This window comes from Balaenoptera acutorostrata, chromosome 15 (genome assembly GCF_949987535.1).
Source record: "Balaenoptera acutorostrata chromosome 15, mBalAcu1.1, whole genome shotgun sequence".
In the NCBI taxonomy this organism is placed as follows: Eukaryota; Metazoa; Chordata; class Mammalia; order Artiodactyla; family Balaenopteridae; genus Balaenoptera; species Balaenoptera acutorostrata.
This window is the reverse complement of record NC_080078.1, coordinates 79,184,444-79,199,607: the sequence shown is the minus strand read 5'-3', so window position 1 is coordinate 79,199,607 and position 15,164 is coordinate 79,184,444. Positions and strand designations below refer to the sequence as shown.

At 55.5% G+C, this 15,164-nt stretch overlaps 1 protein-coding gene across 4 annotated transcripts in view; it reads right to left on the bottom strand.

Moving 5' to 3' along the window:
• Nucleotides 1-2,231: 2,231 nt before the first annotated feature.
• The window catches only part of BCAS4 (breast carcinoma amplified sequence 4), a 60,370-nt gene continuing 47,437 nt past the window's right edge, over nt 2,232-15,164 (bottom strand). For 3 of the 4 annotated variants that reach the window (XM_007185295.2, XM_007185294.2, XM_057528319.1), the window contains one exon: nt 2,232-2,757. In XM_007185295.2, the coding sequence (XP_007185357.1) occupies nt 2,638-2,757 (120 nt within the window). In that variant the 3' untranslated portion in view covers nt 2,232-2,637. The remainder of the gene's footprint in view (nt 2,758-15,164) is intronic. The other variant, XM_057528318.1, reaches the window with a different exon arrangement.

Genomic DNA, 15,164 nt, shown 5'->3' with positions numbered 1-15,164 from the left:
AGACACATCCGACACTTGCTCTGAAGGGGTACGCCCGTCAGGTCACCGGGCACCAGGACAGAGCACCAGCAGCTCAGAGGACTGAGGCCAGGAATTCCTGGCAGGCTCTGTGTCCTGGCTTTCCCTCCCCTTAAGTGTCTCCAAGTGTCCCTAAAAGTTCATTGTTTGGCACTGCAACTCCAGGAAACTTGGAAAGGCCAATTCTAGCTCATTAGTCACCTTTTCCCCATAGATGTTGTCATACAACCTTACTCCTCCTCGCTGCCTTGTGGGGGGGGTGTCCCCAAAAGAGTCCCAGGACAGCAAAACCAGAGAGTGCGAGCCTGACTCTGGCAGCTCTCACTCTCCCATGACTCGTTCTTACACTGAAATGTAAGGCAGTTCCTAAGCCACTCACTGCTGAGGCTCTTGGATGCCACGAGCCAACTGAGAAACGCAGGACAGTGGGCCTTTCCCCCACCCAGCCCGGTCGCCATCACAGCCACCTGTTACCCAGTGCCCATCGCCGGGCCCTGACACAGGTCATCTCATTTCCTCCTCAGTACACCCCAACAGGCAGGTGCCATTACTCTCTGTATCTTACTGTGGAACATCTTACTGAGGCTGGTCTCAGAGAAGGTAAGCAACTAACCCAGGGCCACACAGCTGAGATGTGCAGGAGATGACGGCGCCACCCAGGCAGGCTGACCTCACAGCCTATAAGCTCTTAGTCACGGTCCTGTGGTCTCTATTTTAGGACACCTCCGTTGCTGTGGCTTAATCCTGTGACATCCCGTTCACCTCTCCCGGACCTTTGGTTCGGCCTCTGGAAGGAGAAAGCAGCCTGGACGTCTTCAGCAATCAACATATACCCGGTTTTCCAGAAATTGGTGTCCTCACCACTTGTCTGAAAAAGGAACATTCCGTTGAATCTCTGCTCTCCCTGAGCAGACCAGGGCACGGGGAAGATCTAAGCTTCCTTCGTTAAAAACAGTCCCTATCAATACAACACGGCCATGACAATGAACGGTCAGCAGCCACTGGGATGCCGCCACAGGCTCAGTGTCCGCCGGCGGAGCCAGGCACAAAGCCGACACGCTGAGTGTACACACGCCACTCCGCCTCCAGTTACAAGGTACAGAAGCCGGCGACACCAGCACCGTCCGCGCTGTGAGATGTCAGGGTAGTGTTAGCTTGGATGGGGGTGGGGCACTGGCTGGAAGGGAGCACGAGGGGGCTTCTGGGTGCTGATGATGCTTGTGTGTTTCTAGATCAGGGTGAGGGTTAAGCAGATGTGTTCAGTGTGTGAAAATTCAGTGACCCATACACTTAGGTGCACCTTTCCATATGAAGTAAATTTTACTTCAATAATTTAAAATAACGTCCTGACATTTTTAAATAAAAAATTATGTTTACAACAATTATCTCCACAAAACGCTGGCTGTACTTGAAACAAGGGGTTCACTTATATCTTTTAGTTCAAAAAATTGTCCTAAGGGACTGCCCTGGTGGCGCAGTGGTTAAGAATCCGCCTGCCAATGCAGGGGACACGGGTTTGAGCCCTGGTCCAGGAAGATCCCACATGCCGCGGAGCACCTAAGCCCGTGCACCACAACTATTGAGCTTGTGCTCTAGAGCCCGCGAGCCACAACTACTGAGCCCGCGTGCTGCAACTACTGAGCCCACGCGCCTAGAGCCCGTGCTCTGCAACAAGAGAAGCCACTGCAATGAGAAGCCCGCGCACCACATGGAAGAGGAGCCCCCGCTCGCCGCAACTAGAGAAAGCCCACGCACAGCAACAAATACCCAAAGCAGCCAAAAATAAATAAAATGTTTTAAAAATTGTTCCAAAATTGTCAAGACTCAACTCTTTTTTTGCTTTGCTACCACTATCTCACTTGATTCATGATGTCAGATTTCCTTGAAATTCAAATGCTGGTCTGCAGTACAGGTGTGTGTGTGTGTGTGCGCGTGTTCTTGGCTCTGGGAGGGATTCCACAAACTAGAGATATCCATCATGAAGTGACGAATCCAGCATTTCAGAACAATAGCAGGAAACTCATCTACATGAGAAGAAATTAAAGCAAACACACCTTGGAAGACTCCAGGTAATCTGAATGATCTCTGCATTCTGCTGGGAATCTGAAGGCCAAAGCTGCACCCTCCCCTCAGGCGAGGGGCTTCATAATAAGCAGATTCTGAGGATCAGGCCTGAGCCAGTGGCAGGAGCACCCATCAAGGAAACATTTACACCCGGGCGACCTGGACACCTTTATTGAGCCGGTTCACAGGGCCAGTGGGCACTGGGGTTCACACAAACCGGCCTACACGCATGGACCTGGAGCCCCTCACAACTCCTGCGCAAAGCCCTTCCAAGGCAAAGGGAAATCCAAGGCCCCACAGACCGTCCCCCAGGGTGACCACCTCGTCCAGAACACCAGGCAGGACAAACGCCGGTGGAGAAGGCCTTCTCCAGCTCATCTCTGAGGCACTGCCCACCTATGGGTTCTAAATGCTTCTCCAAACCCTGTGGGCCCACGTGAAGCAAGGGGGGAAATTCAGAAAACGCATCCACAACAATAAAACAAAACAAAACAAACAATCTGCTCGGCACACAGATGTCACTTCCTGACGTCCCTGATGGCAGGACCGCGGGGCTCACAGCCTTTGGCAGCTGGGGGCTCGGCGCGTTGCCTCCCCGGCGTCCACAGGAAAATAGTCCTCGGTTCTGTACAACGCGGGCAGCTCGAAGGTCGGGGCCGCCGGCGTCCACAGCTTCTGGAATGACAGAAAACCAGGTGCCCCATCAGCCTCGTGAAGCCACTTGTTCTGAGACCCAAGAACTCCAGTTGCAGGAGTTCATCCTGCAGGGAGAATAGTCCAGGTGACCAAAGACTCCATGATTCTTTGGTGACACTGCCTGTGACAGCCAAAGCCGGCCCATTTGAAACCTGATGGGGAGCTAGGTCGGCAGGGCTGGTCCGTGTCCACGGAGCCCTCCGCAGCATTAGAGAGAACCGGGCTCTGAGGGGGGATGACTGAGAAAGCCAGGTGTACCTCACGCCACCGCGTGCCAGGAAGGTCCGTGAGCCGAGAGAGCGCCGCGGGCCAGGCCCTGGGAAAGCTGGGGTCGGGCCGCTGCTTCTTTGAATGTGCACGCATCTGTGCTGCCTGAAGCCTGGGCCATATGCATGTGTTACTTTTTCTTTTTTAATTGAACCATTTTAAGAAGTGCTTACTTATTTCTGGTGTGGATTTTTGTTGCAGGGAGGTTAGGGCGGGGAGATTTTACATCAAGCAACCCTCCCCAAGCTCTAGTAACCCAGGGTTACACAGGCATCTCGAGGTCAAACCAGTTTTACAGAGGACCGCCTCAAACAGTGCTCCTCAAATGTGACTGCACAGGGAACCGCCTGGGAGAGTTATGGAATGCTTATGCCCAGGCTCCGCCCCCAGAGTCTGATGTCGTTGGTCTGGGGTGAGGCCTGGGCATCGGGGTATCTCAAAGCTCTCAGGTGATTCTCACGTAGAGCCAGGGCCGATCCCAATAACTGTGACCTGCTCGGAGGAGGGAGGGTCTGCTAGGCTCCGGGGCGGACCAGCAGGGAGATGCGCAGGGGTGTGGGGCTCCAGGGGTGCAGAGGGCGGAGGGCAACGTCTCCACCTGGGGTCCCTCTCACCACCCTTCCTGCCCTCTCCCCGCAGCTCCATCTACTGTTTGATCTCCAGGCCACCTCTGCCCACTCAGCCCAGAGCTAGCTCTGCCCCAGCCTTCAGCTGCAGTCACAGGTGCCAGTGCACAGGTGTGTGGCTCTAGCCCGTAGTTAATAACAGCTCCCCCAAAGCCCAGCCCGTCCACGAGCTCTGCGCTGCACTGGGTGTGTACTTACCCACCCCCATGCTTGTTCCCCACAGTGACACCGTGACCATCCCCCACTTCGTGGGTGGTTGGGGGAGACCACGCTCCGGGAGGTGGCTTACCCACCTCCCACCTGTCCGAGCATCTGTCCACTCAACCACTACCTCACTGAGTGCCCAGGGCCGGCCGAGGGCACAGCTGTGAACTAGACGCATCCCCAGCCATCATGGGGCTCCCTGTCTATCTGGAGACAAAGGAACCAATAGGAAAACACCACCAACGTGCAATGAGGCACCAAGGCCCTTGGAACCCAGAAGAGGCCCATCTCATCCTGGAGGGATCAGGAGGTACCCAGAGGCTAAGCACCTAGGACCCCAGCCCCCCGGCCAGAGGGGCTGCGTGGAGGGGTAGCGGGAGGTGCAGTGGTCCAGGCTGCGGACGCCCTGTGCGCAGCGTTGAGTGGTGTGCTGGGCCGCGGGCACTGAAGCAGCTCAGTCTGGAGTCGGGCCGGGTCAGAGTGTAGACAGGGATGACGCTGCAAAGCAGGGCCAGATGATGTGGGCTCCTGGAGGCTGAGCTAAGAACTTTATCCTAAGAGACCAGGGACAGAGAGAGAGGGAGAGAGAGAGAGGGAGGGAGAGAGAGAGAGAGAGAGAGAGAGAGAGAGAGAGAGTGTGTGTGTGTGTGTGTGTGTGTGTGTGTGTGTGTGTGTGTGTGTGTGTGTGTGTGTGTGTGTGTGTGTGGTGTGTGTGTGTGTGTGAGATAAGTGTTTTAGAAAGAGCAGAGACTAGACTGTAGGGGAAACAGGGGACCAGAGTGGAAGCTGTTGCAGGTAGGCATTCTTTAAAGGTGAGAGTGGCTGGATTTGGGGTGAGAGTGAACAGATTCTAATGTCTGAGCCCCGAAGCCCTGAACTACCCCGCCCCCCAGCCCTCCCTCTGCTGCAGAAGGAAACCACCAAAGGGCTTCAGATAAGGTGGACCGCACTCGGGTGTCTGGGGACCGCTTACCTCCCTGAGTCTCCACCCACATCTGGAAAGCCAGGACGAACAATTCACCTTGGCCAAGGGTCTGCTTCACAAAAGGGCACGGGGAACATTCAACCAGTCAACCCCGGGTCAGCCACTCTTGGCTCAGCCCGCTTGGGGGATACTTGGGACGTGTTTGTCCCCCCTTCTCCCTGCACCTTCCCGGGGCTGCCACCCACCCCTGTGGGCTGGACTTGAGTCCTCTGACAGTGCCGTGACCAAAACACAACGGGGAAATGAGCCCCAAGATGCATTTCACAGCCTGAGGGATGCAGTCTGTGGATAAGCCATCGTTTTAGAATATCCTCACCCCATTCCTCCTGAGAACTGGCCATTGTAGTATCTAGAAAATGCAACATTCAAGTAATGACAGTTCAAAGACCAGCTCACTTGTCCTGACACATGGCCTGGGGGCCAAAGTGCACTTGGTGATCCTGAAAAGACAGGTTCCTTTCTCTCCTGATCTCAGGACCCAGGCAAGGCCTCATGGGCCCCAAGTGTGAGTGGCCAGGCCGGGTCAGAGCTGGTGTCCCTCTCCTGGAGATCCTGGGCCTCTGGACTCCCTGTTCTTTCTCAAATGGTTCTGCCAACAGGGATGGGGCTTCTGCCTCCTCCCTGAAGGAGACAGGCTTCCAAAAAAGGAGAAAATCAATATAATTATGAAGGAACCAAGGAGAAGTAATCCTAAGGGACTCCTTAGCAGCTTTAGATATAATCGTATCTTGAGTTCCAGCGAGATCTAATGCAAGCAGTGGTGGTATCTTTGCTGGTGATGGAGTGGAAACGTCCTTCCTGCACTCAGAAAGCGAGGAGAAGGGGGGCGCAGGGAGGGGTGAGCCTTCTGCCCGCGCCCAGCCAGGCGGCACCGTGGATTATTAGACAGCGGCTGCGCGTGCTCACCAGGACCCCACAGGGGCTCACGAGAATGAGCCATTCCAAACAAGCTTGCTTCCCTTTTCAAAGGGGCCCCCAGCCGGGAAGGTGGCGAGGAAGGCCGTGGAGGCTGGTGCAGCTCTATGCTGGCCCTGGACCAAGCCCCTGCCAACATCTTAGGGCACGTGGAAAATTTGTGGGGAAGTGACACAGCTCATTGGAGATCTGGGCCTGCAGTCAGCCAGGCAGGGGGGCCCTGAGCTGAGCCAGGGGGGTCCGAATGTGGCCACTTCAGCCCCAAATGCTGCTCTTGGAGAGCGGGTGGGCATGGGAAGGGCGTGGGATGTTATTTTGGCCTGTGCAGCCTCCACGTCCCATTCTGGTATCAGCATCTTGACCGTCTTGTGGGATCACTGCTGCCAGCTCCCCAGCGGAGCTGCTCTGCCCACCTCCACAGTGGAAGGATGAGTGAGAGAAGGCCTGACCCACCTGGGCCGTGATTGGTCCAGGAGTGAGCAGGTGACCCCAGCTCACCCAATGAGAAGCAGCCTTGGGACTCTGGCTCTTGGGACAGGGCTGCTTCCTGCCCCCGTCCCCCCTTCCCAGGTACCAGTGAGGACGCGCCGTGAGCCTGACAATCACTTCTGTCACACTGAGGGGCCTGCCTGAGAGTGAAGCCAACACAAGGAAGCCGAGTTGGGGGTGAAGCAACACAGAGTCCTGACAGTATCATTTGAGCACCTGAATCAAATTTTGCCTGAGGTTAGTGTCACCTTGGGACCTTTCCTGTTCACGAGACCACGGGATTCTCTTCTTTGCTTAAGCCAAGGTGACCTGGGCTGTTGTCACTTGCAACCAAGCCTCCTGCCTAAAGCAAAGAATAAATCCACAGTAGTGCGGACAAGCGCTTGGAAACCAGTGGCGGAATCAGCAGGTGAGGGCTGGCGTGTGAGGTTAAATACAGCCAGAGGTTCCAGATGTCGTCAGGGTGAGCAGGCCCCAGTCACAGGCACCCCAGGACGCCAAGGAAACCCAGCCCTTTCACACCCATTTTCTCTTGGATTCTGAGGATGACCTGCAACAGGAGGAGTGGTCCCCATCTCAGAGGTCACAGGGGCCAGGGAACCACAGAGCCGGGGTCCACTCAGGCCTCTCCGGCTCCAGGTCCAGCCCCTGCCCATCGCCCTGCTGGGCTCCTGCCTCAAACCCAAATCCTGGAGAATCTCAGAAGGGACTTCAGAGAGCTCCCCCTTCCACCCCTCACCTGCAGCTGGTACTGAGATTCTTCTCCAGGGGCGGCCAGGTAAGCCAGGAGGACCGTCCAACTCCCTGGCGGCGCTTGCTCCAGGCTCCCACCCTCACCTGCAGGCAGGAAGGTTCCACCAGCGGGGACAGGATGGGAGGCACAGAAACCTGACACCACAGGTCCAGGGCTCTGCCGCCCTCCCTCCCAGTCCCCCACTCCCCCACCAGCCGGAGCTCCCAGCTGGAGGAGGGCCTCTGGAGCTGGGGTGCAGGGCCTGGCGTGCTCTCCTGGGTCTACACAGCCTCCCACATCTTCCTCACTTCCACCCCGGACCCCCGAGTTCCCAAACCTGCAGCCCATACACCAGATGCATGTGTGTGCTTGGTCGGCTGCATGATTTTTAAAAACTGGAATTAACTGCAAACATGTAAAAAGTCAGGAGATTTCTCAGGAAAACCAGACTGCCAGCTAACTACTCTTGGAAAATCAGATGATCTGGAAGCTCCCGGTGGCTGGGCAGAGGAGCTGCGGGTGCTCCCTTGTGGGCCCCAGGGCCCACGGGGCCACGTCACCTTTCTGGAACCTGCTGCTTCCGGTGGTGGATGCCTCGGGGTTGGCCCTCTGGGCTGTCTGCACCACCAAGCAGCTCCTTTCCTGACAAAGCCCCCAGATGGCTGCTGAAGCACGTGGCAAGGGGGAGCCTCGGGCCAGCCCGGCTTCAGGGCCTCTCCTCTGAAGCCCCCCAGTCGGATCACTGTCTGCTGAAGCCCAGCCCACCCACCTCAGGGCCTGTGCCATCTGCCCTCTCCTGCTCCCAGAAATCCCCCACGGCCCCTCGTGAGTCCTAGCCCGCCTCGTATCTCCCTCTTGGAAGCCCCAGCTGCATATTCCGGATCCTGGACTGCTTTCTCTCTTTTTTTTTTCCTTAATTTTAATTATTTATTTTTATACAGCAGGTTCTTATTAGTTATCTATTTTATACATATTAGTGTATATATGTCAATCCCAATCTCCCTGAACTGCTTTCTGTTCAGGCCAGGGTCAGCACACTTGTTCTGCAAAGGGCCAGATGGTAAATATTTGCAAGCCCCATAGTCTCTGTCACAGCTACTCAGCTCTGCCCTCCCAGCACCAAAGCAGCCATAGGCAACGTGTAAAGTAATGGCATGGCTGCGTGCCAATAAAACTTTATTTACAAAGATGGGGGCAGGCCAGACTTGGTTTTTTCAGTTTGCCCCAGAATTAAATCTACTTCCTAAATAGAACAGGAATGACAAACCCATCTCTGTATCTCCCATGCAAGTGGGCACTAAGTGACAGGTCACCAGACGTAGGCTGCAGGATTTAGGACCAGGCCCACCTTGCTGACTGTCCCCAGGCCGGAGTATTACTTGGTTGGCTGCTCTTGGGTCATCACTGCAACTCCAGCCTGTCCTGGCTCACTAAGCATCCTCCACCTCAAAAGAAAGGCCACACCGCTGTCCCACGTGTGGCCCAGGTTCTGAGGTTCCAAAGTGTGGGTCATCCTCTGGGAGGCTGAGGCCTCAGGCTGACCATGGGTGGAAGCTCAGGTAGCCAGAGACTCACCCTCCAGACTCACCTCCCCAGGGGACTTGGGAGAGGCCCATCCTACTGGGAAAACAACAACTACACTTCTTGTGGCCCAGGTTACACACATTATCTCTAACCCTCACAGCACTCCTTCAAGGCAGAGGTTTCTCATCCTCTTGAGCCTCACTTTCCTCTCTGTAAAATGAGGATAATACCGTCGACTTCATGGAGTCCTGCCTGGAGCACAGCAGTGATGCTGGAGGTGCTGCATCCACCTTGGGACCATGAGGACAGAAGCCACCGGCTAAGGATGGTAGGGCAGTAGCCAGGAGAATCAACTGGCCACTCAGGACTTCTTGTCACATGAGGGAAAAACACAAACCCTATTTGGTTAAACCACTTTAGTCAGGTTTCTGTTATGCCACCGAACACAGCCTGATGGACACATGCTATTACTCTCACCATCACTCCAGTTAACAGCAAGTTGCCCAAGGTGGCACAGGTAGTAAATGGGTGGAGCCAGGACTCAGCCCAGGTTGTCTGTATGATGAAATGGAATGATCACCAAAAAAGTGAAAACTTGTAGATATCAAAATAGTTCCAAAAGGTAAAATGGAATTCCAAATAATTGACGTATGCATTGCCCCCTCCAGGAGCTCCACTCCCCTTGAGTGGGCGCTGCGCGTGGTGACTTGCTTCCACAAAGTAGAGTAGGGAGGCGGGGGTGGAGGCGGGAGTAACAGCCTGGTGGAGACACCTGGCAAACACTGCCTCGGCCAGAGGGTCATGGTCAACATCATCAGCGCTACGTCATGTTGACAGCATGTCCCCTGGATCTGATGTGATGAGAAGGGCACTTCACCTCTGTGGTCCTCCTCCCCCAAACCCATAACCCCAGTCTAACCACGAGAAAAACATCAGATCAGCCCTAATTGAGGGACAGTGTACAAAATACCTAACCAATAATCCTCAAAACTGTCAAGGTCATCAAAAACAAGGAGAGTTTGAGAAACCGTCATAAACCAGAGGTGGCTAAGGAGACGTGACGACTAAATATAATAGGGAACAGAAAAGGACATTAGGGGAAAACTAGTGAAATCCGAATAAACTGTGGAGGTTAGTTAATAGCCGTGTACCAAAGTGGGTCCTTTAGCTGTGACAATGTACCACAGTAAAACAAGATGTTAACAATACAGAAAACTGGGTGAGGGATATATGGGAACTCTCTGTATTATCATAGCAACTTGTCTCTAATTCTAAAATAAAAAATTCTATTGGGTGGCAGAGGGGTGGGGGGAAGCAGACAGAGAAGAGACATCTCCGTCCATCAGCACAGACCAAGCCCCCGGCCTCTCTCACTTCAACCACAGTGACCGAGTAGTGAGCACTTCTTGAGTGCCCAGCCCGTTGGTGGGCCCTGCAGGCTCACGGCCCATTCATGCCCACAGCCGCTGAGAGAGGCAGGTGTCCCTACTCCCATTTTCCAGAAGGGGAAACTGAGGCTCAGAGAGACACTTGCCCAAGATCACCCAACTGGGAACTGGCAGAGCTGAATTCAAACCCAGGCCCGCCCTGCCCCAGCACTGAGCCAGGACACAGGTGGCCCTGGGGCTGAGTCTGGGGCTGAGCTCTCGCCCAGGACCTGGGATGTCCCTCCAGCGTCTGCTTGCCAACCTTGGGACCCTCGGGAGCGCCCCCTTTAGCCTATTCAGAGATCACAAATGGGCAGCCTTTGGGTAGCATCTGGCCCGCGGGCATGACTGGATGGGCTTATGCAAATTTAAAAACGAGTTACCTGCCAACATGGAAGAACCAGGATGGTTCAAATAAACATCAAGTTCCTGTTTCTCTTGAACAGTGTAGCTACCTGGCCGCACTGGGCCCATATTCCTGCGGGGTGCGTCCAGCTGGCCCCTCTCCACAGGGCATGTGCTGTCAGGCTTGCCACTGTCCCCGCCAGGCCTGACCCACTTGTCCGCAGGACCTGCCGAGCCCCGCGGGCATCTGAGCTGGCAGCGGCTCCAGGCTCACATCACCGTGGGGCTGTCGAGGAGCTAGATGCTTCCCATCCGAGGCCCAGGCCCCCTGGGGTGGGGACGGCCAGCCTGGGCCGCTGCCGAGACCAGCGGCTGCTGCCCTGTACCCGAGGTCCCCTCCAGCGCACTCCAGGGCCCGGGAGGCAGGTATGGCAATGGGGCCGTTTTGTGGAGGGGAAAGCTGGCTCGGAGGGGACAGCGTAGGCCGTGTGCCCAGGGTCACACGGAGTCAAGCGGGCTCCTCTGAGCTCCTGGCACCGGCCCCCACCTCAGCCAGCCCGCACGGCCTTCACCGCGGGTCCCGGCCTCCCTCCTCGGTCCCCCTCACAGGCTCTCTGCACCTCAGACCACGCCTGCCTGCCCTGCCTGCAGTGTCTGTGTCTGCTCCCGGGCCCCCAGGCTTCCACCCTGACAGCTGGGAGCAGAGCCCCTCCCACTTCTCTTAAGCAGCCCTGCATGCCCGCTCCCGCCCGTAGGGCTGGGCTGGCCGGCCTCACGGTGGCTGCACGGGAGCTGCCCTCCCGCCCCTGCCTCCGCTGGCCCGGTCACCTCGGCTGCCTGCCGGTGGCAGCGGGAGGCTGCTGCAGCCCTGGCGACAGGAACAGGGCTGGGGGCTCCCAGATGGGGCGGCCCCTACCCAGGGGGACCCCAGAAGCAGGGACAAGCTAGTGTAATCTTGTTAGGGGCGGTGCTGACCCCGGCAGCAGCCCTAGACGGCTTCCAGGTCCCCGTGGATTCGGCTTTCAGCTGGAGGAAAAGCTTTAACACGGAAACCAGCAGAGAAGGAGCCCCAGAAGTTCTGCCAAGATACTGGCTACTAAATTCAAACTCATATGGGGTCTAGGAGGAAAGACAGGACACCAGCTAGGCGGAGTCACAGCACAGCCCCCTCCAGAGCTAGGTCTCTGACCCAGAGTCTGATCTCTCCAACCTTGGCCCCTCTGCCCACCGCCCCGGGCCCTCTGCCCTCCCAGCACCATCTCCTGGAGGAGGGAGGTGTCTGACCTGGGCTTAGCTTCTCATCACCCGGCCACTGAGTGTAACTGTCTAATTACCATGCACTTATATGTATATTGGGCACCTGCTACACTCCAGAGACTCAAATCTGAAGATCACAAAGGCTCTTTACAGATGAGGAAACTGAGGCTTTCAGTGGTCAGGTGACTCACTGTGGGTCCACCCACTAACCGGAACCTCAATCAACCCAGGTTGCCCAAACCGGAAAGCTGGGGGCCACCCAACTTCCCACGACACATCCAGCCCATCCTCAATCCCCTCTGCTAATTCTTCCCCAATCCCTCTCCCCATTGCCACTGCCATCCCATCTCCCAGCCTCTGCTCTTGCCCTCAACTCATTCTCCACATGGCAGCCTGAGGGGCCCTCTTAAAAAACAAGTCTGATCCCCCAGCAAGTCCCGCACTGTAGTTAGAATAAAATCCAGCTCCTCAACGAGGCCTTCAGGCCCTGCCACCGTGGTCCCCAACGCGTGAGCAGTCCTCAGGCGTGTCCTGCTTGGCTTCCACTGGGCTAAGTTTCCTAGTACTGTTGTCTGTTTGGTTGCTGGTGTCCTCATATTTTTGAATGAAATGCCATTTCTCTTTAAAAAAAGGATTTCAAGCTTCCCTTTAAAAAAATCCCAAGCTCTGGGCCACTGGACCGTGATGGGCAGCCGGCGCTGAGCAGTGGCCCCTCCTCTCCAGGAGATGCGTGCTCTCGCCCGCGTGGTCCGCCGGCCACATTGCTGTGGCCAGCTGTCTGCCACCTTGGAGCTGGGGGGGGTTTGACCCCAGATCCACATGATCCAGCCTGACTCTCTAAACTCCGTCTGTCACCTCCCATCACTCACAACCCTCCAGCCTGGGGCCTTCTTTCTGCTCCTGGATCTCACCAGGGTCTGCTTGACGGGAGACCTTTGCACCTGCTGTCTGTCCCCCCAAGGCCTTTCCACAAGGTCTTCCTCTGCTGGTTCCTTCCTTCCTTCAGACTCTCCTAAGGGATGCCCAGTTTCATGTGTGTCACCTTCCCTCCTTCACGGCAGCACTGTGGAGCCTAGCCTGTTTACCTCTCTCCTCGGTTACTACCCGGCTCCCCACCAGGCCGAGCTCCATCGGGACGGGCACCGAGCCAGTGGTTAGGGCCACGGCCCCAGCAGCAGCTGGAGCCTGGCGCACAGGAGACACTCAGGCAACGGGAAACGGATGAATCTTCTCACCACCCCAGGCAGAGCAGGAAGGGCCTGGGGGTTGGCCTTTCGCCAAGTCAGGGCCCCGGAGCCTGAGAACAACAATGACAATCACGTCTCTGGATGAGGACGCCTGGTCGGCCCCATTCTGGAGTCTTGGGGTGGCTCAAGGCTGGTGACCCCACCCTGGCCAGGTCTGTGACCCACATTAAAAATAGAGCACACGTAGGGGCTTCCCTGGTGGTCCAGTGGGTGAGACTCTGCGCTCCCAATGCAGGGGGCCCGGGTTCGATCCCTGGTCAGGGAACTGGATCCCGCATGCACGCCACAACGAAGATCCCCTGTGCCGCGACAGAGACCCGACACAGCCTAAATAAATAATCATTAAAAATATATAAATAAATAAAAAGCACACAGGGGACTTCCCTGGCGGTCCAGTGGTTAGAACTCTGCGCTTCCACTGCAGGGGCACAGGTTCGATCCCTGGTCAGGGAGCTAAGATCCCGCATGCCGTGTGGCGTGGCCTAAATAAATCAATAAAGCACACAGTAAAGGCAATGCACTGCCCTGGAGGGGAGCCTGGAACAGACAACAGACGAGGAAGAAAAATCTGGTAACATCCAAAGCCTGGTGTTCAGTGAACGGTACTGGACCAATGCGGGGTCTTGGTCTTGACAGCTCTCTGAGGTGATGCGAAATGACACTAAGACCGCATGCGATGAAATAAATAAATAAATATTTTTAAAATAATAATAATAAATAAATAAGAAAATAAAGCTCATCCCCGGCAGCATATGTGAAGCACTGAAGGGAACAACACTGATAATGAGCTATTAAATAATAATAATACTAATGTCGCTGATAATAATAATAATAATGGCAGCTAAACCTTACATTATCTCAATCACTGTTCATGACAATCCTATGCAGAGGATAGGACTGTAAATCCCATTTTACAGATGTGGAGACTAAGATGCAGCAAGCTTAAGATCCACTCAAAGCATGACACTTACAAGTGATGGGCAGGGCCTGCCTCATGGCTTGGTCTGATGCTCTGCTGTCACCGTCTTGAAATTCTTAGTAAGTTCTGACAAAGGGGCCCCAGATTTTCATTTTGCACTGCACCGGCCAATTCTATAATGGGTCGTGGTGACAGAGGTGGATTCCACACTGGGAACTGTGTTCTCCATCCTCAGAAAGGTCACTCAGGATCAGCTCTGTGCACAGCGTGGAGCCAGCGCTCCTGGATAAGAAAACATCATGGGGCAAATGGTGGCCGCAGGATCAATGGCAGAGTTTGGGGGACATCAGTGGATGGATTTGGCTGGGACTGTCATACTCTTGGCTTAGAACAGGGAAAGGAAGATCCTTTTCCAGGCCAGGGCAACAAACCAGCTGCCCATGCCCAGCGGCATGCTCAGCCGAGCGGCCTCCCTGTCAGACGGAGATTCTCCACGTTCACGTCCGTGAGCCCACACCAACATCTGGCCAGGGCCCAGCAGCTGGCGACTGTCACACCAGAGCCGTACATTTCTCACTCTGATGCCGATCATCAATAGAATCCTCAAGGTTTTGTTGGCTGACCTCGAAGGTGGTTGACTCCACAAAAGAATGTTAGAAATAGCACCAATCAGCTCGGGGAAGCAGAAAGCAAACACAGATGCAACTGACCATTCTGTCAGGATCCCAAACGTGGGCAGCTGTTCTCCATTAAATAAATAAGCCAACAGGGCAAAAACAGAGGCATCCACCAGGCCCAGCAGGCGTTCAGAAGCCACCCACGGGCCCACCTCTCGCCCCTGCCCAGAAGGACGCTTCGCCCAGGACTGCAGAAACCTGCTTCTGAGGCAACGCCCGGACTGTCACCTGGGCCCCTTCTCTCCCACTCCAGGCATCTGGGCGGCCTCAGAAGCCTCTTCCCAATCCACCCTTGACTCAGACACCGGTGCCCTCAGAGCTCCAGCCTGGTCTCAGCCCCAGCCTGTCCTTTGCCACCGGGTGGCCTGCGAGCCTCGGACGGTTACCGTCACTGCACCAATCCCATCTCTGCAGCCCCAGGGGCCCGGGCACTGATCTCACGAAGCCCCTTCACAGAAACTCACCTCATGCACTGTCCTGGTCGGACTAGGACATTTCATCCATTGGGCCCCCTGAGTGTGGAAAGGGATGGTTTCCAAAGTCTGGGAAATAACGTTTGAGAGCAAGAGAAAGGAAACGAGGGAGAGACAGAGAGAGCTCGGTGGAAACAGAGATGAAGGTAATTAGAGCGGGAGAAGGAGACACAGACAAAGGGAGGTAGAGGCAGAAACAAACGAACAACAGACAAAACCCAAGAGAGGAAAATATAAAAGAGAGAGAACTGAAATCCAGAGAGATGTGGAAACCAGATAAGGAGGGGGATTCAGAAAG